Source organism: Nelumbo lutea, chromosome 1 (genome assembly GCF_056320005.1).
Source record: "Nelumbo lutea isolate HS-2025 chromosome 1, American lotus-T2T, whole genome shotgun sequence".
NCBI lineage: Eukaryota > Viridiplantae > Streptophyta > Magnoliopsida > Proteales > Nelumbonaceae > Nelumbo > Nelumbo lutea.
Window position 1 is genome coordinate 152,401,318 of NC_142684.1, and position 25,593 is coordinate 152,426,910.

General features: G+C 36.2%; 2 protein-coding genes and 1 pseudogene across 3 annotated transcripts; all 3 read left to right on the plus strand.

The window, feature by feature from the left end:
• The first annotated feature begins 477 nt into the window (after nt 1-477).
• Nucleotides 478-9,388, plus strand: XYLT (beta-1,2-xylosyltransferase). Of its 2 annotated transcripts, XR_016102163.1 has the most exons (4): nt 526-1,307; nt 2,094-2,243; nt 6,717-8,012; nt 8,645-9,388. XR_016102163.1 is itself a non-coding variant. In XM_088954437.1 (3 exons), exons 1-3 carry the CDS (start codon nt 597-599, stop codon nt 7,437-7,439), a joined length of 1,584 nt encoding a protein of 527 aa, XP_088810563.1. In that variant the 5' UTR covers nt 478-596; the 3' UTR covers nt 7,440-8,268. The 2 variants fall into 2 exon arrangements, 1 of the variants encoding a protein (XP_088810563.1); XM_088954437.1 differs by lacking the exon at nt 8,645-9,388 and having other exon boundaries at nt 478-1,307; nt 6,717-8,268.
• A 2,873-nt stretch (nt 9,389-12,261) lies between these two features.
• Nucleotides 12,262-14,754, plus strand: LOC148878428 (uncharacterized). Its single transcript, XM_088954423.1, has one exon. The coding sequence runs from the start codon at nt 13,040-13,042 to the stop codon at nt 14,474-14,476; it is 1,437 nt and encodes a 478-aa protein (XP_088810549.1). The 5' UTR covers nt 12,262-13,039; the 3' UTR covers nt 14,477-14,754.
• A 3,486-nt stretch (nt 14,755-18,240) lies between these two features.
• Nucleotides 18,241-18,594, plus strand: LOC148878429 (cysteine proteinase inhibitor 1 pseudogene; annotated as a pseudogene).
• Nucleotides 18,595-25,593: the final 6,999 nt, after the last annotated feature.

Genomic DNA, 25,593 nt, shown 5'->3' on the forward strand with positions numbered 1-25,593 from the left:
AATACTCTTTGGTTATATATATACATATATTAATGGAAGGATTTCAAGCCAAAGCCAATATGAATTAACAAATCTATTATATAATAATATACTCGGTTGGAAAAAATTATTTTAAGTAAATATTTAAATAATTACAAATTTAGTTAATATTATTACTATATAGCAAAAAAATGTAAATTAAATACTAAAATAAATTAATGATAATAATAATACGAATGATTAAATTAAAATAATAAATAGTTTAAATTGAATTTAATGACCTGTATAATTTTATGAGTATGACATATGAGGGTTAATTTATGTAAACCCGTAGACTATATGACTGTTAAAAAATGACAGTTTATAATTAATAATAAAAATTATTAATATCTAATCGTATATATATAATTAACTTTTCCGTACTTAATACGGGTTCAGTTTACTGATAATACTAAACCGGCCATCAGAGTCGAAGAACCGGAATCCCGAGCCAGTTCGGGCGCCATGTTGATTAACTCCTCTCGACCTCGACTGATGACTTATGTCGCGCCTTCCGTGGCATAAAATCCGCGCATGGGAGACGGGACATATTTGCGGAGGCAGAAAATTGAAACGATATGAGCAGGAGGAAGGCTTTTCTTCTCAAAACCCTTCTCTTCCTCTTTGCTCTCAATTCGATCTCTCTTTACATCTACTTCTCCCCTCATCCCGACCACTTCCATCCAAAACCTAAGTCTGAAAACCCCAAATTCCTAACTGAAGACCGCAAATCCCTAACTGATACTCACCAAAGACATCTAGTTCCCGTCTCATTCCATGTTAAACCATGGCCTATCCTTCCTTCTTACCTTCCTTGGTCCTTAAACCCCAATATCCGTGCCAAGTCATGTGAAGGGTATTTCGGGAACGGATTCAATCGCCGCATAGATCTTCTCAGATCATTGCCGGAGACTTTTCGAAGATCGCCGAATTATGGTGGTGCTGGTGGTGGGTGGTTTCGATGTTTATACAGCGAAACCCTGGATAGCTCCATATGCGAAGGTGGGAGAATACGGATGAACCCAGACAAGATAAGAATGTCTGTTGGAGGGGAGAAATTGGAGTCAGTGATGGGGCGCCGGGAGGAGGAAGAGCTCCCTTCCTTTGATTCGAGTGCTTTCGAAGTCGAGGTTGCCGAAGGGTCAACTGAGGGTGGGGGCGGGCGGAAGCTTGTCAATGAAGAGTTTCTAGATCGGTTTGTGCCACGGGGTGCGGTTCAGATACATACGATGCGTAGTTTGCTTGATTCGATTCGATTAGTTCCTCCTGACGAGTTCAATTGCTCAGAGGTAAAACACTCTTTATTTGCTACGGTCTCGGTTCTATTTTTAGATTTTCATATTTTTATTTGCTAGGATCTAGGTTCTAGCAAATAAAGAGTGTTACCTCTTAATGTCAGACTTCAGAGGTAACACTCTTTATTTGCTAGGATCTCGGTTCTAGCAAATTATTTACTTCTATACTATTTTTAGATTTTCATATTTCTTATATTATTCAGTTACTAATTTGCTAGGATCTCGGTTCTCATAAGCCCGTTACTAGAAATTTAAACGTGTGAGTTTATTTTACTCTCATTATAGAAAGTTTGTTCATAAATAGATAAACCAGATAGAAATAAAAATTGCACACCTAACTAGGAATTTACGTCTCTTGTAGTTCTGCACCGATTATATCCAAATAATCACCGGAAACCTATTTTACTTATTATTCTTCATTTTATACCGTTAATTAATATTTATTAATTAGTGGGTGAGATGAGGTTTGATCCGTTTGGAACCTAGGCTTGTGTTAAAGGTGGTGAGGCTAGGTAATGTAGATTGGTGTAAACTACAATTTTTCGAAGTCTGCATAATTCCAATGAAAAATGCTCCTCATAGGCTCGGACCAAATTTGTAGTCTGATCACTGATCAGACTAAATTTCACCTACTTTTGCAGGCACTGGTTCTTGTAAAATGCTAAATGACAACTGCTCTTTGTAAAATCTTACCATGCATTTATTGGAGCATCTTTTAAACCTTTTTTATGTATAACTTCTGTTTATGTGTTCCTTATATGCAAGAGTTTAAATTTGCAGTGGGTTGAGGAGCCAACACTTCTAGTTACGCGTTTTGAGTATGCAAACCTTTTCCATACGGTTACAGACTGGTATAGCGCATATGTAGCTTCTAGAGTTACTGGATTGCCTAATCGACCTCATCTTGTTTTTGTGGATGGCCATTGTGAGGTATGTTAGCTGCCTAATGCATTTTCTTTTCCACATGGTTGGTCATGGAACGTTTATTAGGTTCTTTCTACTGTGCGGTTTGCATAGCATATTGAAATGTCTATTATTTTTAATTTGCGCCATGATGCTGTATGCTTTGTAGGTTGATATCTTTTTCTCCTTTCCTCTTCTTTTGCTAATGGTGGTCAGATTTGCTCTACTTAAGATGTGCTATGCCTCACCATGTCCCTAGTTATATGACAAAGTTTGTGGGGCATATCAAATATTGCTATAACTTTTATTCTTATTCTTATGATAGTTTTAAAATAATTGGAGTGTCTTAGTCAGTTGAAATTTAAAACGTGATCTGAGCCCCTGTATTGAGTATACAAAATAGAGCTTCTATAAATGAAATCTTGAAGTTTCCCTCCCCCCTTAAAAGCGTGTCTTCTTTCTTCTCTCTTCTTATTTTGTATTGTTTTTGTTTTGTTTTCCTTATCTCTATTCTCAGATCTGAATCGCTTTCCTTTATTATTCAAATCTTTATTTTAATTCCCCATCTTTACCCACAACATACACCCTAATAAGAAATTAGGAAAAACCAACACTTATGCACTTGCAATAATTACTGCTGACTTAATAAGTTGGCTTATGAAAACTCTAACAATACCCTACCATAAAAATACATAAAAATTCAGAAAATCACATATTTGACTTGACTTCTGCATCAATACCACCTGCATTTCCATCTAATACTCATTTATTCCTTTTTTTACTTTCTCTAGATTTTCACCGGTTCTTTCTTGTATTGGTTGTGTTGTTTCTTAATGTTTTTCTTATCATTCCTTGATTCTAACTCATACTTAAATTTTCTTGTGTCTCAGTTATCTCTTAATGATGCATTAATACTTTTTAATATCTATCCACAACAGTGAATTAGTTATAGTTGAATATCTCCAATTTCTAGAAAATCAAAAGACAAAACTTAATTTTAATTTCCTAGGAGTCGCTAAACTTGCCTTGAGATCCTAAAAGGCCTAGTTATCACCTTGACAACTGCATCAGATCTTTTTTTTTTCCTTGGTGTGTGGTACACTCCTAATATATTTTCTGATGTGTTTGGGCAAAATGACTTTTATACATCCTTGTTTTTATTTTCTTCTAAGATGTGCAGAAAGATACGCATTTTATATTGTGGGTTCAACATGCTGTTATGTATATTACTAGTGGGGACCTGTGCGATCTATAGGATTTGTCAAGAGAAAGTGAAACAACGGAAACTGATACCTATTATAAGGAAGGAATGCAATGTAGTTTAAAATAATTAATCTTTATTTTAGTAATTTGTTACAAAAATAATTTAGTAACTTAGTAATTTGGATTAGTTATAGTAGTAATTTTTAACGACAATAATAAATTACTGCTAATTACTTAATAAAATAATTGTTTTTTCCATATTATCTATTGGTGTTCTGTTTTATTTATTTTACTTTATTAGTGATTAAATGTTACAATTTTTTTTGTTAATATTACTTATATATTAGTAAATATATAAAATTAGGCTGTAGCTATAATTAAATTAATCTATGGATTAACTTTTTTGTCATAATTAAATTAATTCTAAGCTTGAACTCAAGGTTTTAAAACTTCAGGTTGGGTTTGGGTTGATCTTCAACCTGAACCAACCCACCCACGTTGCACTCCTAAGAGCAATGTGACATTTGTAATTCAACTGAACCAAACTGAGTACAACCCATGCATGCATTGTTTTTGTTTTTTTAACTATTTTTAGATAATATTGAAGCCGAATCAGCTATGGGGGATGGGCTACCTCCATTGTGTAGCCCAATGAACCAAAAAGATAGAAGATGTTGGGCTAGATTTTGATAGCCTATTAACAGTTTTTAAGGTTGCTTGGCCCAACCTAGCCCACGCCTCAAGCGTAATAATATTTGTTTAGGCCTAGGACAGGGGCATGCTTTTCTATATTAATTATAAAACTATGATTTTTTTTCTACAAATTAAAATTTTTATTTAATTTTATTCTATTATAATGAATATATAAAAAATCTATCTATATTAATATAAAATTCGTTATTTAAATTTATTTCATGTATATATGTAGTATGACTTATATATGTACTTTAAAAATAATTAGTTTTTTTTTCTTAACTTTTTAATTTTTTGGTCATTTTAAACACAATGAGATGGCTGCGAATTAAATCCAAAATCCAACATAATAATCAAAAGCGAATGCGGATTTATAGATTTCATAATCATATGCAGTTGGATCTGATCTGAATATGAATTGTTTACGTTCCTACTGCCCACATTATGTGTGGGCTTAGTGTAGATCTGAGCTAGACCTAGCTCAAAAGAAAATAGTTGTTTGCATAGTTGTCAAGGTGACACCTAGGCAACAAGGTTCTCCTTGGAGGTTCGCCTTGCCCAGTTGCCAAGCAGTTTTGTGCATTGTGTTATAAAATACTTTTATATTTTTAATTTTTTGACATTATAATTATAAAATAGACATTATTAAACTAGAATACTCATTTTTATGTGTTTATATACTAATTTCTTTTTATTATTTTCTTATTTGTTAGGGTTTAAACAACACAAACATTGCTAACTGCTGTATTGAACCCATGGTTCAAAGTATTGATACACCTCTGTGTATCAGCAGAGGTGTATCAGTACTTACAATGATACTCCCCCTATTTTTTATTTCTTTGGTTTTAAAATTCATTTTTAAATATATATATTATTTTAAAAAATGGGCTCCCAAAAACACTTGTAAACATGTGTATCGGGACGCCAAAGATACAATACAATACACTCAATATGAGGTGTATTGTACTGAAATTTTGGTCCTTGATTGAATCCTCGAAGATTTCAAAACCTGAACCAATAAGCAAGGGAAGAACTTAAAATTTTGTCTAATCAACACATTTTCTTCTTCCACATCTTCTTCTTCTTCTTCTTCCACCTTTTCTTTTCTTCTTTTCCTATAACTAAAGTAGGGGTTCAGCCCCCATATTTTTTGAATTTTCTTTCCTTTGTTCTTTTTCTTCTCATAAAATGTTGATTTTCTAAACTTAAACATGAAATTTATACTTCTCATATGAAAATTATGGATATTTTATTAAGGAAAGATGGTTATGGAACGTAGGGAACTACCCTAGGATATATGGTTTTACTTAAAAAAAAATTCATCACCTAGGCACCTGCCCAGGCGACTAGGCGACAAGGCACCCCCTGTCGCCTAGCCTCAGCTTGGCGCCTTGAAAACTATGGTTGTTTGAGCCCGGAAGTTTATAGGTCTAGTCGGGTTGGGCTAAGTTATAAATGATCATCCCTAAGTAAGAGTCTTATGGCATTTTTAATTGGGCCATTATTAATTTTATTATTTTAATTAATTTTTATATGGATTATAAATGGTTTGTTTTATTATTTTAATATTTTGTTACTTTTTATTATTAATTTTAATTATCCTAACAATGTTAATTATCTTTGAATAGAATTCAATAGTTACTAGATAAAAACTTTTATTAATTTCTTATTTTTAAATTAATACTTTCTATTAATTTCTTAATTTTTAATAGTTGCTAGATAAAAACTTGCTAAAATTTAATATTTTTTATTCGCTTTAGTAGTTTTTTTTATTAATTTTAGTTATTAGATTTCACATTATAATTTTCTGACAATTAACCAATTAAATAGAATTTGAATATTAAATAAAAATTTGGATGGGAGTAAAGGGAGTAAAATTCTCTCTTTTTGGAATACGATAGACTAATAATGGAAGAGGCCTATAGAAATATGCTAAAAAGGGTTGATGATGGAAGGGGTGGGAACTATGTCTTAGAATTCTCTCTCTCTCTCTCTCTCTCTCTCTCCTCTCTCTCTCTCATTATTTTTAGGCGATTTAACTATCTATGATATTTTTATTAACTAATTTTTGAAATGTTATTTGTTTATGGGCTGGGATGGGCCTACACCATCTTTGAAGTACTAGGCCTTGAAATTTGTGGGCCTGATGGAGTTAGGGCCCAGGCCGGACTAAAATGATCACCCCTAAGCAAATTGCTTTTGGTTTATTAGATTAGTGAGAGGGGAGAGAATAAAGTAAAAATAAAAAAAGGAAAAAGCTCAATTTAATTGAGTAATTGAGAGGAGAGAAAATTAGTGGTGTGAGTGGTTGGAGACAGATAGAGTTAGTGAAATGATTAATATTATTATCTCCTGTTTCTCTCTCTCCCACAGATTCAAACACTAATGTTTGGTCTTAATGCTTGCCTTACATGCAACATCCTGCCTCCATAATGTCATGTGCTTATGTCAGCATAACCTCTTATTCTGCCTCCATAATGTCATGTGTGCAACTTTGTAACCTGTCATCTACCAAGATTTTTTTTCCCTTTTTCGAAGGCTCATGGTCACTGACCCAGCTCCAGATATTGTCCTCTACCTGATTTCTCTGTTATGTAATTTCAGACACATTTAGAAGAAACTTGGAAGGCACTATTTTCAAGCCTTAGGTATGCTAAGAATTTCAGTGGCTCAGTTTGTTTTCGCCATGCAATTCTTTCACCATTGGGATATGAAACTGCCCTTTTTAAGGGACTTACCGAAAACATAGACTGTGGGGGAGCAGCTGCACATGATCTTTGGCAGAAGCCAGATGATCGAAAGACTGCACGGTTATCTGAGTTTGGGGAAATGCTAAGAGCAGCCTTCGATTTCCCAGTGGATAGAAATCGGATGTCAAAAACAGTTTCAAGACATAATGTTCTCTTTGTGCGTCGTGAAGATTATTTGGCTCATCCAAGGCATGGTGGCAGACTGGAGTCGAGGCTTAGAAATGAACAAGAGGTGTTTGAATCTGTGAAGTTTTGGGCAGTTAATCATATGGAATGCAAAGTAAATCTTATTAATGGGCTACTTGCGCACATGTCCATGAAAGAGCAAGTCCGTGCCATTCAAGATGCTTCTGTCATTATAGGAGCTCACGGGGCAGGATTGACACATATTATAGCTGCAAGACCAACGACAGTGATTCTTGAGATCATTAGCAGCCAATTCAGGCGACCACATTTTTCATTGATTTCACAGTGGAGAGGGCTAGAATATTATGCCATTAACCTGGCTGGCTCACATGCAGAACCTGCAGTTGTTATTGAGAAGCTAAACAATATAATGAGAAACCTTGGATGCTGAGCCATTTATGGTTTTGACGGTTCTAGATTCACCTTGCTAGTCATCAAGCGTCTTAAGGAGACTTTTGCATGCTGTGGCCCTTGTTTCTTGTGCGTTGGCAAGAACTACTGGCCGTGAACTTGTTCAACTCTAGTAGCCACATGTCAAATGTTTTCTTTTTGACAGTTCAAGCTCTCTATGGTCATAAAGGTTGGAGGTTGGAGCTTTCTTTACAAGATCTCGCATTTCCACTGGTCTTGTAGCAAGAAAAGAAGCCTCTAAGGGGGACGTCTTTTTGATACAACGTTGGTAGCTTAAGCCCTTTTAGTCCAAAGCATTGGGAATGGGAATTGGAGTCCTAATTAAAAATGTATTGACACTAACATTTGCAACCTTTGTGAAGTTACCTCGAGTGGGGCATTTTACTACACCAATAAGAAGAAACTGTCTGACGCATTCTTGCCATTCCCTGTGGCTCAGCAAAAGATTGTCTAGCGAGATGGTTTCTAGGTGGGGATATGCAGCCTTTTGCGCCCCGTCACTGTTGTCTTTCATTTGAGATTTGTGGAGGAAGCCAAGTAGCATCCAGCAATGGTGAGCTTGAATTTTTTTCCCTGCAAGTTTACAACGTCCATCCTCTGTCGATTCAAATTTCAGTTTAGTTATACATACCATTAGCATTTTGTGTTTTACATGATTTAAATTTCATTAAATGGGGCGCCATTCTGATTAGCTTCAATTTATTGTAATTTGGTTCTCACCCTTCTTGGACTATATGGGTGTAAAATGGTATCAAGAATAAAGGACACTGAAACAGGGCTGTAATGGCTCACTTTTTATTGATGAGAAATATTTATAGAAGCTAACTTCTTTGTAAATTAATACACGTGGGAAAACATCCAGCTGTCTAATTCGGTTAAGTAGCCAGCTGTTTTGTTTCTAGATTGTTCGATCGGCTATTCTAACACCCACCCCTCAAGTTGGAGCATGGGGAGATGTAATGCTCAACTTGAAAATGAGTTGCAGCTTCAGGATTGGTCGATTGGATGGGTCCTCGAAAAGAGACTGACAGAGTGACAGTTGATGTCGCTCTTCTTGTATCACGAGCACATATGCTTTGTTTAAACTTGGCAGTGTATCAGGTCCTAAGATGTTTGAGTGAACGATGTTGAAGGATTCATTCAAACCCATCAAGTACTGATGGAGTTTTTCTCTTTCTCGTTCAGCGATGAAGGATTTCAGAGCTCCACAGGTGCATTTGGGAAGGTCGGTGAGTCTTCCCAGCTCATGTGTGAAATACATCCTACAGTCAAGTCTCCTTGCTGTAGCAAAGCCAAATCCCGTTTCAGCTGATGGAGGCGTGAAACATTGCTCTGCGAAAATCTTTTTTCCAGTTCTCTCCAGATGTCTGATGCTGAATCGATGAATGCAACACTCTCGTGGAGTTCTTTGGGCAAAGAATTAAACAGCCAAGAAACCACCACTGTGTTGCATTTTGTCCATGCATCGTCGTCTGGTGCCGATCCGCTGGACATGGTAAAGATCCGTCTACAAACCTGTATTTGTTTTTGGCTCTCAGTGCATTTTGCATGGCCCGTTATCATGTCAGGTAATTATATCTGGTCAAAGGGGATGATACAAGAATGCTCCCTGGCTTATCGAAAGGGCGAAGGTGATAGGGATAGGTTGGATCAGAGTTTAATAGTCATGGTCCTTGTTGCCATTGCCGACGTTGACGCCAGGACGGAAAGAAAACTAGAATTGAATAGGAGCAGCAACAAGCAATTTAAATGCAAGCTCAGAACGCAGGCTCTGGCCATGTAAAATGGTATTAAGAATCAAGAACACTGAAACAGGGCTGTAATGGCGCACTTTGTATTGATGAGAAATATTTATAGAAGTACATCTGTAACTAACTTCTCTGTACATTAATACACGTGGGAAAACATCCAGATGTCTAATTCGGTTAAGTAGCCAGCTGTTTAGTTTCTAGATTGTTCAATCAATTATTCTAACAAGGGGGCCTCGCCAATTTCGATCTCTAGGGAGAACTCAAGATGAGTATTATATGTTCAGAGGATTAAGGCTATTTATACACTGAGGTTCCCTTCGTTTTTTGTTAAATTACTTATACTTATTCAGACAAATGTATTTATCCAGGTAAGTGTTTTTTTTGGAAAATATTTACTTGGTAAGTGCATTTATTCATGCTTTTTTATTTCTCAAGTAAATACACCAATGACTATTTTTATCATAAAAATCCATTATTAAAAAACATTTTTGGCCCATTTAAGTGTTGGCATTTTTTCTCAGGTGGAAAAGTTATTTACTCACCTAAGATATGGGTAGATACTTAGGAAAATTAACTCACTAATTTTTATGTAAATTAGAAAAAAAAACATGAGTTTCTTGGTCATCCCCTATCTCAAAATCCAAAATACAAAAGCCCCCGAAAGTATGATTAGGTAAATAATAACCAGAGCAACAATTTGAGAATTTTAAAATATGAATAAAGCAATGTTTTTTTGATCGTTGGATGTCTAGATATGCATAATAAAGGATAAGGGATAATTCTTAGATTCGGATTTCCCTTTTTATCTCAAGGCACTAGAAAAAGATAAAAAAAGGGTAAAGATTATTAAAACATTTAGGTTGCGTTTGGTTTGAAAGAAAAAAGGTAGGGAAAGGAAGGGACTATAGGTTTAGGAGTGCGAACAGTATTTGAAAATTTGATTTCGAATCCGAGATTTGAAATAATCAAATTGAACTTAGATAATTCAAATATCTAATCGGATTTGAATTTGGATATGACCTGATTCGTTTGGATAAATATCCGAATTCGATCAATTATTTAATTCTTATATATAATAAGTAAGATTATATAATTTATTTAGTGAGCAATTAAATTATATAAATAATTTATATATTTATATACTTTATATAAATAAAATGTTTATTTTATATATTTATTAATTACCTAAGATAACTAATTGGGCAAATTCGAATTAGAATATAATTTTCAATATCTGCTGGATATCGAATTTTCTAATCGAATTCAAATTCGGATATTGCCTGATTCAATTCGAATTCAATCCGTTTATACCCCTATATAGGTTTCTACCTTTTATTGGCCCAGACAACTTTAGATTTAGATTTCATTTTTTCTGTACTTGCTCAAATGTTTTGATTGGATTAAAAACTAAAACATTTTGACAAATCAAGGCAAGTATCTACATTATACGGTGCAACATCCGGATCTTTTAGAATCGGACCATGATACTGAAAACACACTTCAGTGGTAAGAACAAGAGGCTAAACTTGCATTTTGGACCTAGCAATCTAAGGGAATTTGATGAGCTGAAGATCATACACACCGGGCACAAGTGAACACGCCCTGATAGGTAGCCCAGCTTCTTGTGCTTGATTTTGTCTCCAATCAATCTGGCCTCCAATCTAAGCCATTCATTAATGAATGTATGCGCAATCCGATCGATCTCGGTGAAATGCAAACCTTAAGTTACTTCTATAAATCTTGTTGAAGCTTGGGCTGCATCTGCATAGAAGTTGCCTGTTTTTCATATTTCTATGGTTGATCGTTGATTTCTCCTTAGCTGAGTTATCTAGTGATCTTGGATATATTTGTTTTTGTGACGCTTGGATAAGTGCTATCCCCTATCTTGAATAGCCCCCTTCGATCTAAAAAAAAAATAATAAAGAGCCCACGAAGTTCTACTCAACCCAATCAAACCACTTCTCTTACCACATTGTTTTAAGCAAGGTTTTTAAAATCGACTCAAAGAACGAACTGGTCAGGGGTTTAGTTCCTGGGTCGAACGGTTGGCCCGTTTTAACTAAAAAAAGAAAAAATGGTCAAAACTGTTTGAATGGTTAACCACCTGGGTTAGTGATTTGCTGACCAAAATCAATGGTTTTGGGAAAAATCCGGTTTGGAGGAAAAACAAAACCGGTTACCTGACTAGTTCCCAATTTTTTCGGTCTGACCGTTCGGTCCGGTCCGGTTTTGAAAACCATGGTTTTGAGACGTATTATCGTGACCCCACTTTGAATTTAGATGAAATGATATTCTATGGCGCCACAACAATGCATGTAAGGTTATGATGTTCAGTTTTAGCCATATCCTAAAATCATGTCATAATAAAAGTGATTTTTTTATAAGACTAGAAGTGAATTCGAGAAAAAAAGTGAATTTTAAAAGGCTAAAGGCAAAGGCTAGGCAAGCCTGAAGGCATTTTGAGACGTAGGCCTTGAACAAAAAAGAAAAAGATATAATCCATAAACAATAAAGACATGAAAACATAAAATTAGGATCTTTTATGACTTTATGATATATTATACACCCCAATATATTGAAAGGGATGTATTGATTATTGACACTTTGAACCATGCATAATTTTTTAGTTTTTTTTAATTTTTTTTAAATTTTACAAAGTTAGTTTTATGTCATTTAATTTTTAAAAATACCTTAAAAAGGGGTATTGCTACCATAAATATACAACATAATTTAAGTTAGAATCTTATCAAAGTATTTTTTTTTCCTAATCAATCTTTTTAATATTATTATAAGAATAATGCATTCCTATTTTGTTACTTGCACTAATGAAGAGTGACTATATATACATATGATGCATGTGACTCAAATAACTCAAGGCCTAAGCCTTGCTGATGGGGTCTAAGGCTATTGAGGCCAAGTATTTTTCATAGCCTTGCCTCACAAGCCTTTTAAAACAATACTGAGGCTTGCTCCGTTGGGCTGGGCTGGGCTGAGTTCAGCCCAAATTGCTCAAAATATGGCAGGCCAGTTAGCACACTAGGCGAATTTTTTGCAAAAGCCAAAAAATTTAGCAATTCCATATTCCCATTACCACACGCGGGTTGCGGGATGTGGTTACTTATGCACAAATAACACAACGCGGATTTTGAGAACCCTTAACCCTAGCATGGCATCTGATTTCTCTCTCATCAAATAAAGTATAGGAAGATATTTTCAATACAAGGCTGTATAAAAGTTTGTTCGAATTGTTCGAATGGGCGTTGCCCTGACCCAGTACCCATAAGTAGCCGGCCGTCAACCTTGACTGTCCCCCGCACCCGAAATAGACGCGTTGCCACCTGCCACTCCTATTCATTCCACCGATTTCCAGGGTTGGACTGAACAGTTGAAAAACCCCATATCTATTCTCTCCCATTGATTCAGTGGATCCCACCAGCAAGTGGATAACTCAAACTTTGTCTTTCCAATCCCGGACTGAACAGTTGGAAACCCCTTGTCTATTCTCTCCCATTGATTCAGTGGATCTCACCAGCAAGTGGATAAGTCAAACAGCGTCTTTCCAATTCCCAATCCCACCCACAGTATCAAATCAATGCACATCTCCTTGACTTGATTATTCTTAGTAAAATCTCAAGCACACAGTCGGACATTTTGTAAGACCAGACCCCCTCTCATCATCAAACTCTCTTTGCTATATTGTCGCCCATACTCCAAATACTTTATATATATATATATAGGACATAGCCTATAGGGTCCATGATCCCCGGTTCAGTCACTCCACCACACCAGCCTGAGTGACCTCCCGACTTTGAACATTTTTAAGAGGATAATGGCCTTATTCCCTTCTCCTTCTCTGTTGCTGCTGCTTCTCTTCTTCCACTTCTTACGCGGCAATGCTGCCAAATGCCACCCGGACGATGAAGCCAGCCTACTAGGTTTCAAGTCGGGTATAACGGAAGACCCATCGGGTATTCTCACTTCGTGGAAAGCTGGTACCGACTGCTGCACATGGAATGGCATCACTTGCCTGGTTGGCAACCGGGTCACTGCTCTATCCTTGTACGCTCAGACCGACAACCCCAACAGTTATCTCACCGGTTCCATCTCCCCCTCGTTGTCCAAGCTCCGTTACTTGGACGGGATTTACTTTCACAATCTCCAAAATATCACCGGCTTGTTTCCCAAACTGCTTTTCAACCTCCCTAGACTCCTCTTCGTCTACATCGAAAACTGCAAGCTTTACGGTCGACTCCCAGCCAATATCGACCGTCTTTCTCAACTCGACGCTCTGAGTCTCGAGGGGAATCTGTTCTCTGGTCCGATTCCGGCTTCCATATCCAAACTCACCCACTTAACTCAGCTCAATCTTGGGGGTAACCTTTTTTCTGGCCAGATACCACTTGGGATCAGCCAACTCAAGAACTTGAGCATGCTGCGTCTCGACCGAAATCTTCTCCTTGGAAAAATCCCAGATTTCTTCTCATCTTTCCCTGTCCTTGCAATCCTAAGCCTATCCTACAACGGATTTTCCGGCGAAATCCCACCGTCTATTTCTGCTCTCGCACCTCAACTCATCTACCTTGAACTGGATCACAACAAACTCACCGGAAAGATTCCAGATTTCTTTGGAAGGTTCAAAGCGCTGGACACGCTTAATCTTTCCTGGAACGGTTTCTCGGGTGTTGTGCCGAAGAGCTTCAGTAATCTCACCAAGATCTTCAATCTCGACCTATCTCACAATGATCTTGTCGACCCTTTCCCGGAAATGTACGTTAAAGGAATTGAGTCGCTCGATCTCTCCTACAACCATTTCCATTTAGGCAAAATACCGACATGGGTAACTTCGTCTTCCATTATCTACTCGCTCAAGCTCGCAGGGTGTGGGCTTAAGTTCAAATTAGACGATTGGAAGCCGTCGCAGACTTATTTCTACGACTACATTGATATTTCCGACAATGAAATCTCCGGCAGTCCTGTTGGGTTGCTAAACAGCACCGATTACTTGGTTGGCTTTTGGGCTGCAAGGAATCAGTTAAAGTTTAATATGGAGAACTTGATATTTCCCAAGGAGCAAACGCTGAAGTACTTGGATTTATCTCGAAATCTGATATCTGGAAAGATACCCAGTAGCGTTTCTGGGTTGCAGAAGCTGAACGTCAGCTACAACCATCTCTGCGGTCAAATTCCAGCGTCGAAGTTCTCGGCTGAGGCCTTTTTTGGGAACGACTGTCTATGTGGTTCTCCCCTTCCTGCATGCAAAATGTAGTCATCATACTGGTATAATTTTTGTCACTCGGGATTTCCTATTACGGTGCTGTAATTTTGTGGGAAATCTTACCGCCGGCGTTGTCAATTCCTTGCAGCCGGCAATGTATTTAGTGAAGTTAAGTAAGCCAGTAGATGTCGGCAGCTGAAATGCTGAATAAAGATGTAGTAGTAGTATTCAGAATCATACTTCATACACATCCAATCGACTAATCATGTGGCTCAAGTTATTGTTGCCCACGTATCAATTTCATTAACTTATCCACCATTTTGTGTAGACATTAATTGCTGAATTATATTAGTAGATTTAAAGCTTTGAACCCTGTAATCAAAACCTTCAGTCATGAGCATCGCAAGTCGCAACTAAAGCTTCTACTTTAATACCAATGAACATGTAACATCGGATGGCACTAGAAGCTATATATTATCACTTTGATATCACTTGTGCATAAGAGAAAATAGTGTTCCGACCTCAGCCGAAAATGGAGAAGTCCTTTTAAGTAAAAAAATTAAATTTTAACGAGCAAAATAGAATGAAGCTGCGCAAAAATATCTGAATATCTAAAGACAGCTTGGCTAAAAGCACATATGGAAAGCACAAACCATAGTGGACTGTGATGTGCATTGGACCACTGACCCTCCTTCCATTGGCTATACTTTTCACAAACTAAATTTATTTGTTGAGTTCAGTGCGTTCCAGATTTCTTGTATTATTAGATTAGTAATTCTGTCGAGCAACCGAAGTGCATATGGAGAAAGCAACATCACAATCACAGTAACTGTAAGATGAAGAGTTGGATGAGGGGGAAACAACAACAAAGTTCATGTATGCTCTTCTATACCGTTTTAGTTGCAGCATAGATTAAGAAAACTGCAGAAGAAAAATAGAAAAACCTGTAGAGGTGAAAACAAAGTGAACTGATTTATGTGACATGGGAGCTCCTTTCTGGAGGAGATTTCGGGTTGTAGTCCAAACATGGTTCCACATAGGTGTAGGAGGCGATCTTCCCATTACACTCACTGACGAACAAGGTCTAGTTATTTCTCTTGGTGATGATGAAGACCTGGGTTGAAACTTGAAAGGGTCTTTCTAATGTGCCCAATAAAGATGACTCACGGTGCAAAATAAGAATACTGTCCAAAGGATTGCTCTTCCCTTTTACCCAGGTTTCCATCAGAAATACAAGTTGGTAAGCTGTACCGACCTTAGGGTTTTAAGATTTAAGGGTTTAGAATTAGTGGTGTATCCAAAAAATCTAATTTGGAATTTGAGATTCTAACATAATTGAATTAAATTCGAATAATTCGATATTTTCAATTTCATATTCCATCAAATTCAGATACCATGTATAGGGATTAACTAAATGAATTGAATTTAGATATGACCAGATTTGATACAATAAATTTTTAAAATCAACCAATTATATAGGTCATATATATAATATGTAAAATATTTAAACATTTTAGATTATTTATATATAATATTTAAATCATATAAATAATTTATATGTTTTATATAAACAACATATTATATATTAATTTACTTAAAATAATTAATTTGTGAAATTGAATATAATTAAATATTTGAATATATATAACTAAATTCAAATATTACTTTTAATATTCACCGGATATTAAATTGAATTCCGATATCAAAATTTCTAATTAAATTTGAATTCAGATGTTGACTGATTTGATCCATTTACACCCATATTTAGAATTAACATTATATGATATTAGAGTTTAGAGTTTAAGGTTTAGATTTGAAAATTGAAATGTGGTTGGATGAATGATAGGAGCCAAGTATTGCCCTTAGTTCACATACTCCTAATATTGCTAGATGCATTATTGGGTGAACTAACTTGCAACGCTGGGAGAGCCCTATTGACAGCTCAGGTTGTTGAAGCTTTCCCTCGAAGGTTTTTACTTAAACGTATCTTGATACTTGGTTATATCACGCAGTTGTGGTATAGGCCCATGCGAGGTTTCATGCAGTGTTTTCAATCCATTGTCGATTTGATTGGTTGAATCGTTCAAACTGCCACCCCAATCAAGATTCTAGTTAAGTCTGATTCTAATGAAGTCCGAATATTGGTAAAAAGCTATTAACTTGGTTAAAAATTGTCCAATTTAGACGGTTGGACTATTGATATGTTTGACCTAATGAATAGATCACCAATTGTATATTAAATGTGTCATCATTTTGTGTGTCAAAAACTTTATTATCTTTAAAAACCTATTTTTTAATGTTTTTTATAAATAAAAAAAATAAAAAAACAGAATTAAAAAACATATACTAATCCATTAACCATGAGTCTTTGCAATATATATTGTTAATGTGGCACAAATCGATAACAGTGACGTGCAAGACAAAAATGGTTTAGCCTCTAAATTGGTTTTTAAAACATTAACATAATAATTAAGAATCTAGAATATATAATTAGGAGTAATTGAATTGCTCACTTGTATTTAATTACATAGACATGAATGTTCGCAATAGATCTAGAATATATAATTAGGAGTCTAACTTTATTGGAAGCAAAATCATACACAATAATTGGAAAACATTTCAAGAATGTTCCATATGCGTGTGGAAGTCTCAAGTGAGCCTACGTGTACACAATGGTGATAGCTAGGTTTAGGTTATCAAGCGCGGCAGTGCCCACGTGTGCCGATAGATAAATATCATTTACTATGTAATAATGATTTTATAAGACACTTATACCCTTTTCGACTGATTTAAATCAAGCATGCTGATTTTAGAGTTTGATTTTAGCTGAGTACAAACATATACAAAATGCATAGTTTTGCACTCTATATATTTGTATTTGTACTTCATCCAAGCTGAGCCTAAATGAATTCCAATTATATTTGCTTCCTCTGATCGATCCTCTTCCAGTTCCAGCTCTTCCTTATATTCATCATCATCGTGGGTGCCAATGCAGCAGCAACCACAGCCACCACGGTCGCGGCTGGACTCAACTGACGTGGGGGTCTAAGCTTAAGCATTCGATCAAGCTATTAATCAACAATTTGACGGGCTCCAATCTGTGGAGCCATGCCCTGTTGGAAGCACAGGATCATTCGAGCCCTTTGATTAGCACTAACTACCTGCATGGACAGAATTCCCTCACAACATGTGAACGAACGCATATGAACTTAATTGGCCTTGGTTGGGTACATCGTGCATCCATCCAAACGCTCGAAATTCAAATCTAAATCTACAATTAATTATTCCCGGCGTAGATGGACGATTGGACGCAGTGGGGATGTGGGTATTCCACTATTCACTATTCACTATTCAGAGGTCAACAAGCTACGTACAAAATGCCAACCAGACCAGACGGGTAAAGTAAAATCCATATCTGAATACAGTCCTCTCCTCTCTGATGCAGTGATGCTTGCCTGCCAGTGCCAGTTGGTTGGTAGTTGTCCTCTTTTCGTTTTTTCAACCCAGTTTAATCGCGTTCCCACTTTCCAATCCCCCGCTAGCTAGGGCTGCGGGTTTTGCACATTTTGTGAATATGTGATGTGTGGTGTGGGTAAATCGTCAATTTGGAGAATATGAATGGTGGTTTTGAAATTCTCTGCCGCGGGAATTATTTTACATGTGGCTCCATCCATGTGCCAGGCCGGGGCGGGCCCTACCGACTGACCGCGTGTACCAACTAGCTCCGACTATAAATTCCAGAGGATCGACCCTTCCTCTCCCTGTCTGTCTCTAAGTGTTGTGTTATTGTTTATATCTCCAACAAAGCGGCTATAATGAAGAAGATCCAGTCTCTTCTTCTCTTCCTGCTTCCCCTCCTCCTTTCCTTCTTTCTCTTCGATAACGTAGTTTCCGGTGCGCTACTCGGCGGCTGGCAACCCATTCAAGATGTGAATGACTCACATGTTCAAGAGATCGGGCAGTTTGCTGTCACCGAGTATAACAAGAATGCCAAGACCAACCTCCAGTTCCAAAAGGTGGTGCGCGGTGAGTCCCAAGTGGTCGCCGGATTCAATTATCGGCTTATATTGGAGGCAACCAACAAGGGTGTTACCAACAACTACGAGGCCGTCGTGTGGGAGCAGTCTTGGACGAATTCCAGGAACCTGACATCCTTCAGACATGTTTAGACTTTAGATCTATATCACTGATCTACTCGCTTCTTGCTTGCTTGGCGTGGGGTAAAATGAAAGTAACTTTAGTTTGTATTTTGTTGTTGTAATAACAATAATGAAGATGAAAATGTTACAACTCTGATACTTTAGTTTCTCTTCCGTTGTTGTAATAATAAAAGAGGAAGGAATTAAAGTGCTGATGTTATGCTAGTTTGATATCGACACAAATCTTTGGACTTTGGGCTCTCAACTCTCAACTCTGAAGAGTGAAAATATCTTTATCTTCTTTATTTGTTTAATTAACTTCTTCAACTCTGAAAAGATGCTATCTATCTTAAATAATGCTCAATAGAACCTAAAAAGTGGATTTTACGTCCTTGATCCAAATCTTTAACTTGTCGAGTAATATCAAAATGTTAATTGCTAATGGGCATTAATTGCATATTGTTTATTCGCCTACACCCTCCAATCAACATTTCCAAATTTCCTATAATTTTAAATTTCATGGATGGATTATTTTTTGTCCATTTTCCTTATTTAGCATCCAACAAGAAGGCAATTAATTGCTGACGGAATCTCTTGAAAGCAAAAAGCTCAAGGCCATCCAATCCCAAATTGAAAACATTTCTCCAAGAATTTCATATACAGGCCAGCGGATTAACCGGAGACAAAAACCTAAACACCCGGCTGAATTATTTATAATGAACGGTGTTGCTGGATTCATAGCACTGGTGTGTTCAACTGTGATATGTAGTTTACCGGGCGTGTATGATTTTATCTCCGGCTCATTCAGAGATATTCTTAATGCATGGCCGGATGCCTAGATGTCATGTGTACAAATTTTGATTTTAGGAGATTTGGGTTTGATTAAAGAGAGAACCCGATCTCTCCAAGTATAAATCCTACATGCACTTTGCAAGCATGCACATTCAGGCTGCGTTTGGAAACGATGCAAATGAACTTCAAATCTCAATTCAGGGTAAATTTGTACTTTGGTTCATTTTTATTTATATTTGAAAATATTATATTTATGCATTGACAAATGACATATCAATGTATATTTATATTGATAATAAGATATAAAAGTACATTAATAAAAAAGAAGTAAATTTGCATTCAAGTGGGTTTTTGATAAAAAAAAAACATATACTTTATTATAATTCATGTTTGCATCCTGTACAGTTAAAAGTCTGTTTGGTAAGAAGATAAATTTATCAATGCAAAACTAACCTAATTTTCTAATTTATATAAACTATTTTACACTACATATATTTGTATTCACACTTATTTGCATCTTTTCCAAAGGCAGCCCCAATTACACATTGAAAATATTTTCCCATGAATTTCACTCTTAATTTGCCGCCTAGAAACTCTTCTCACATCTATAGGCACAAAACAGTACAAATGAGTTGTTTTAATGCATGCCAATAGCCTGTTAGTATATTCTTTGTGTAAAGGACATATTCTTTATATGACACTGGTTTCGTGTTTTATAGTTTTAGGATCTGTTTTATTTATAGTTGGAATTAGAATTGAAATCAAAATCCTTTGAAACCGGAATCAAATGATCTGTTTCTATAATCTATTTCAAATAGGAATGGAAATGAAAATTAAAATCAGTAAGAATGAGATTTCATTCCCAAGAGAAAGATAGGGAATGGCCATCCTCTCAAATAAGAAAATCCTATTCTAGCAAGAATAAGAATAAGATTTTGATTCTGCTCAACCAAACAGTTGGAATCAGAGTAAATCATTCTAATTCCGATTCCAAATCTCTATTCCTGCAAATCAAAAAGAGCCTTAGATGATACAACTCATTGATTAATTGACAGTTTTGACAAAAAAAAAAAAATAATAAAAAATAAAAACTTTCCCCCAACTTTCTTTATTTCCTCCATTTTTTTTTTATTAAATCAAGCATAGTGGCAGGAGATGGCAAAAGAAGACAATTACTGTAAGGACGAAGATGCAGATATTTGTGAATAGTAGTGACTTACAGATTAGCATCTCATTATCTTATTTTAAAAATGAATGGAGAAATTGGATGAAGGGATGGAACCAGACAACCTACACAATAGAATATAGTGGTGCATAATTATTGCCCTACTTCTCAAAAAGGATAATTAATTGCCCCACTTCCACCAGTCACGAACTAATGGGGGTCGTGTTAATTATTTGTGGTTGTGACGTTTAGAACCAAATCGACCCCACTCATCATTCTCACAAAGCCTAGCTTCTGATTTTTTTTTTTTGGTTCTTTCAATAAAAAAGGTTTAGGGGTCCATTTGATTTACGGGAATAGGGATCTGGAATCAAATAGATTCCAATTGTTTGGTTAATGGAAATGAAATTCCATTTTATTTTAGCGGAATGATATTTTCCCATTTGAGAAAATGTCCATTCTTCTTTCTCCCCTGGGAATGATATCAATCAATTCTAATTTCAATCTAAACCAAAAAGATAAAGTATTCTGATTCCGATTGCAATTCTGACTGTGAACCCAACAAATCCTAAATATACAGTACTGCCCAGCAATCCGATCAGACTCCACACTCCATATATAGGGTATTTAACCAAACCTTTGGTTATTGCCTGTTTTCATAACTAAAAGCTACTCTATGAACCGGCTAAACAGCTGATCTTCGAACATGATCACAGAAAGAAACAGAATTAAGAGATTTACATGAAATGTTAACACATCACATTCCAAAAGATTGATTACTGACTGAGAGTCCCGCAATGGATAAGGCACTCCAATTTTTATCCTTAGTCACCAGTAGAACACACAACTATATGCATAGAGAACCTCCTGCAACTGCATCTCAGATTCAACTACATACACTGGGACTTGGATTTCAAACCTCCTCCAATAAGACAGTGGCCGGTGAGACTTTCTGAAATAGGGTGTTTTCGTCTTAAGATCAGATTAGAGTTAGTGGTGGAAGGTGGGGAAGATAAAAAGGGGATTGGATATTGGCCCAATGACCAATGTGATGAACCTGAGAGCAGGCTCGGATGCCTTATTTTATAGGAATAAAGGCAATCATGCAGTTTGTGCACGTTGTAAGATAGTTCCAGACCATATATATTTTCTTAATAGAAAGTTCTTTTGATTAGTTATGGAGGACGTGTTTTCCGATTTCTGTAAGTGATCTCACCACACCACATACTGTCACGGTCCTGCGCTTTGCTTCTCTTGTTCGAGCAATCCCACTGTCACACATACACTACGTTTGTTTCAGAATCACAAATTACGTTTGCTTCAAAATCACATAAATTGAAACGGATGTTTGTGTTCGGGTGGTATCCGAGCTCGCCGACGATGTCACGTGGTAGGTTTTTGTGGTCGCCCTTTTCCAGTCGCGTTAGTATCGTCGTTCTGAAACAGTATGATGGAAGAGCGTGACCAGAAGAAATGCTTCACACGGACAAAGAAATTAATTCCACAATCCCGAAAGCCCTATTCTACTAAGACATGCATTCTTCACAGGTGAAGGATTTTTGACTCTCCATTCATTCAGCACCCTTTCACATCACTTTCTTGGCTTAGAACCAACATCATTCCGATCTATTCGTCCGATTGACCCTGAGTGCCTACAAGGGGTACAACTCCTCAGGCCTTTAACTCTTCTTGTGGTTGTGGATCTCGATGTGCAGATTCGTCATTCCACTTTGGTCTCATTCAATTGACAGGATTATCTGATTGCACCATCCTTTCAAAAAAACTTCAAATTGGATAGCATCAGTTTACATTTATTGTCGGGGTATTCATCAAATAAATGTTTATTTGAAAAACACTATTTTAATCATTTATTGCTTTTGTTGGGTGTTGTATGGGCATTTCAATTAACATCCTATAAAGTTATTTTTCACCTCAGTTTAAAGTATGCCACCTAAGCATTTTGTTTCAATAAATGCTAAGGCATTCGGAACCCCCCCCCCTCCCACCATGTTTATTTGATAAATATTGAAATCAAACAATGGTTTCATACACAATAAATGTAAACACCTATGTGGTATTGATATTGTGGGGTTTTTCCAATAGACTCTCATGGAACCAAATATAGCCTAAGATGTTCATTACACTCAAACCAAGTGTATGTACATAGTGGCCATTAAGACCATCAGATTATAGAACATGTCAAACTAGCACTATATAGACCCACCTGCGATGAATCCATAACCCATCGCACGTTTGCAATAAGTTCATAGCTCATCACAAATGTGCGATGAATTCGTACTTGGGACAGGTTGTGACAAACTTCAAATAGTGTGAATCTGTGATAAATCTTAAACATGCACAAATCTACGATGACCTATAAGACGTACACAGATTTGCGATGAACCCCAAATATATGCGGAGTTGCGATGAACCTGACACCATTATAGAACTGCAGAATCACAGTAGATCGGGAATAAATGTCGATTACACATACGCTTTTAAATTATGCATGCGAGTTTAATAAAAGTATGCATGCCAAATGATGACATCACCCACGCCATGTTAATATACTAGGATTACATACAAAGAGAATCTAAAAGGGATATGATTATCTAATAATGACCCTTTAATAGTCAAAGAAAAGAAATAACTCATCTCCTAACAAAAAATGTCCCATTTCCTAATGGGAAAGGATTTCTCCTTGATAATCTTAACTTTCTCTTTATAAAAGGAGAATATCAATTCTATCTCAAAAAAACAATACAAGACATAGCTTTTACCTAGGGTTTCTCACAAAAGAGACTCTCCTCTCTCTCCTCTTTTCTCTCTTTCTTCCTTATAATTTTTTTCTCCCATTATCTTCTCTAAACCTTTGAAGACCGACCAACCTCTACCTTATCATACTACCTATAATACAATGCAATAATTATCCAACTCAAAACATTATTTAAAGAGTTTTGGATGAGCGTCCCAAAAAAAGGTACTCACACATAACAAGGAGAGAGATATTTACAATGCACACACACTGGAATGTGCATGTAAAACACGCTGTGTGAGATTAGCGAGGAGATAACCAAGGTTGCGGTCAACGGCTGCCATTGCCACTACATTGAAGAGAGAGTCACTGGTCACCGGTAAACACCACCACAAACTTCCCCAAATTGCCGCTTCAGTGAAATGGGAAAGGAATTGTAATGGGAATCACCAATAGAGGGTTGACTCTTGCTGTGGGGCTTGAATTGGAAATCCCAGAAATTCTGCAATATATATTGGGAAATATACGGAAACTGTTAACTCAGTTTCCGTATTTAGTCAAGCCTGAGTCAACTTATCTTCCTTATCATCTTTAATTTTCAAGTTTTCATGAGGAAGGGGAAAGATTGATTCTCAAATTTCTCTTATCTTCTCCTCCTCCTATTGAAAGACATATGGTGTCTTTTCTTGTATTGACTGGTGACAGGGTACAGAACTCTGGATCGATATAGAGAATTCTTGCCCGTTAAAGAATCTTAACTTGACCTTATCCACTTTAGTTCCACTTTTCTTAAAATTCTAAAAAAAAAAAAAAATTAAAATTGCTAAAGCAACAGAAGAACTACATGAGAAAACAAAAGGGAATGAGGCATTTGGAATTCTGTATAATTTATAAGAACTAGAGTGGTCTACAACTCAAAGCATGGTTGGTTGGTTACCTCCACTCCACCCAAGAAAATAAAAGTAATTACTTCCACTCTAAAAGCATGGTGTAGGGTCCATGTTAATGGTGATCAACTTTCTAATTTAATTTATTAATTTAAATAAGTGCTTCACCATAAAGATTTTCTAGTTCTCTTAGATAGGATGAGTCATTAATTAGAAATTAAGTCTGATTCAATCTCCTAAATTAAAGAAGAAATAAAACCAAAATTTACCGCATGAATAGTGGAACAAAATGGTGGGTGTATTACACCGTATTTAGTATATATAGGCTGGTCATCAGCTTCTCTGCAAATTAAAGTCTGAATAATCCACAGATTACAGATAAAAAAAATAATAAATAAATAAAAGGTAACATGGACAGTAATTGAATACCTATGCACCAACCTTAGCAGTTATAGCAGTGAAGATGTTGACATCAAGAAAAGGGGCAAATCCCTATCGAAGAAGTGAGATATTCTAAATGCATGACTGCAAGTGTTGTGAAGACGATGTGAATACAAATTTTATGAATACTGAATCCGATCTCGCTTCTGCTACCTATGCTGCACCGTTACCAAGCCTGAAAGAATCTTAGATTGGTTGGAGAGAATTCCTCCAACAATTGGTACAACGTTCTATGCATCATATCTAGAGGCTGAAATGATACAGAATGCTAGCATGGTAGTAGCATACAGTTCAAACATCTAGTTGGTTCAATTAATTGTGCTATGGGCCACGCTTGGTTTGTCTTTGATTTTTCTGTTTCTTAAAAGGATGAATGGTGGTTATAGGCCCATGTATTTTATGTGTGGTGTAGAGCTTTATTACTATTGATTCCACAGCTAAAGTAGAGAGGAATGCTCCTTTTTATGCCCTCCCCATTCAGAAAATCTTTAACTTAATTTTATGTTAACATCAATAACAGGGATGATTTGATTTTAATATACATTATGGAAAGGAACCTAAAAAAAAAAAAAGAAAACTTTATTGGATTGATTTTAATAAAATGCATGCAAATCTGAAATGAATGCAAAATTTACATCTGGTTTGAAAGTGCCAAAAATAAAATAAAACTTTATTGGATTGTCTTTCCCAAAAATTTTCAGGTCCAGTAAGATGCCCAATCAACCATTTGGCAAAGTCTATTATTCGTTATACTGAAGACTTGGAATCAAATCTTGCCTACATATAGAGAGAAGTTATGGGTTGGCAGATGGGCTACCCCCACTGTCTAACTCTTAAAAAAAAGTGCACAATGTTTTCTTTGAAGCCCGCTATACGATCATCTAAGCCTTGTCCCATCTACATGGAATTGGATATACTGATGTATTAATACATGTAAAATAAAATTTTCTATGATTCTGAATAGAACAAACCTAAATGCTTTAACATTG

What these genes read in the sequence shown, in the direction of transcription:
- XYLT (XM_088954437.1), top strand. Translation starts at nt 597, where the DNA reads ATGAGCAGGAGGAAGGCTTTTCTTCTCAAAACCCTTCTCTTCCTCTTT. An exon ending in ACGAGTTCAATTGCTCAGAG is followed by an intron (nt 1,308 to 2,093) that starts GTAAAACACTCT and finishes TTAAATTTGCAG; the next exon opens with TGGGTTGAGGAGCCAACACT. An exon ending in TTGTGGATGGCCATTGTGAG is followed by an intron (nt 2,244 to 6,716) that starts GTATGTTAGCTG and finishes ATGTAATTTCAG; the next exon opens with ACACATTTAGAAGAAACTTG.
- LOC148878428 (XM_088954423.1), top strand. Translation starts at nt 13,040, where the DNA reads ATGGCCTTATTCCCTTCTCCTTCTCTGTTGCTGCTGCTTCTCTTCTTC.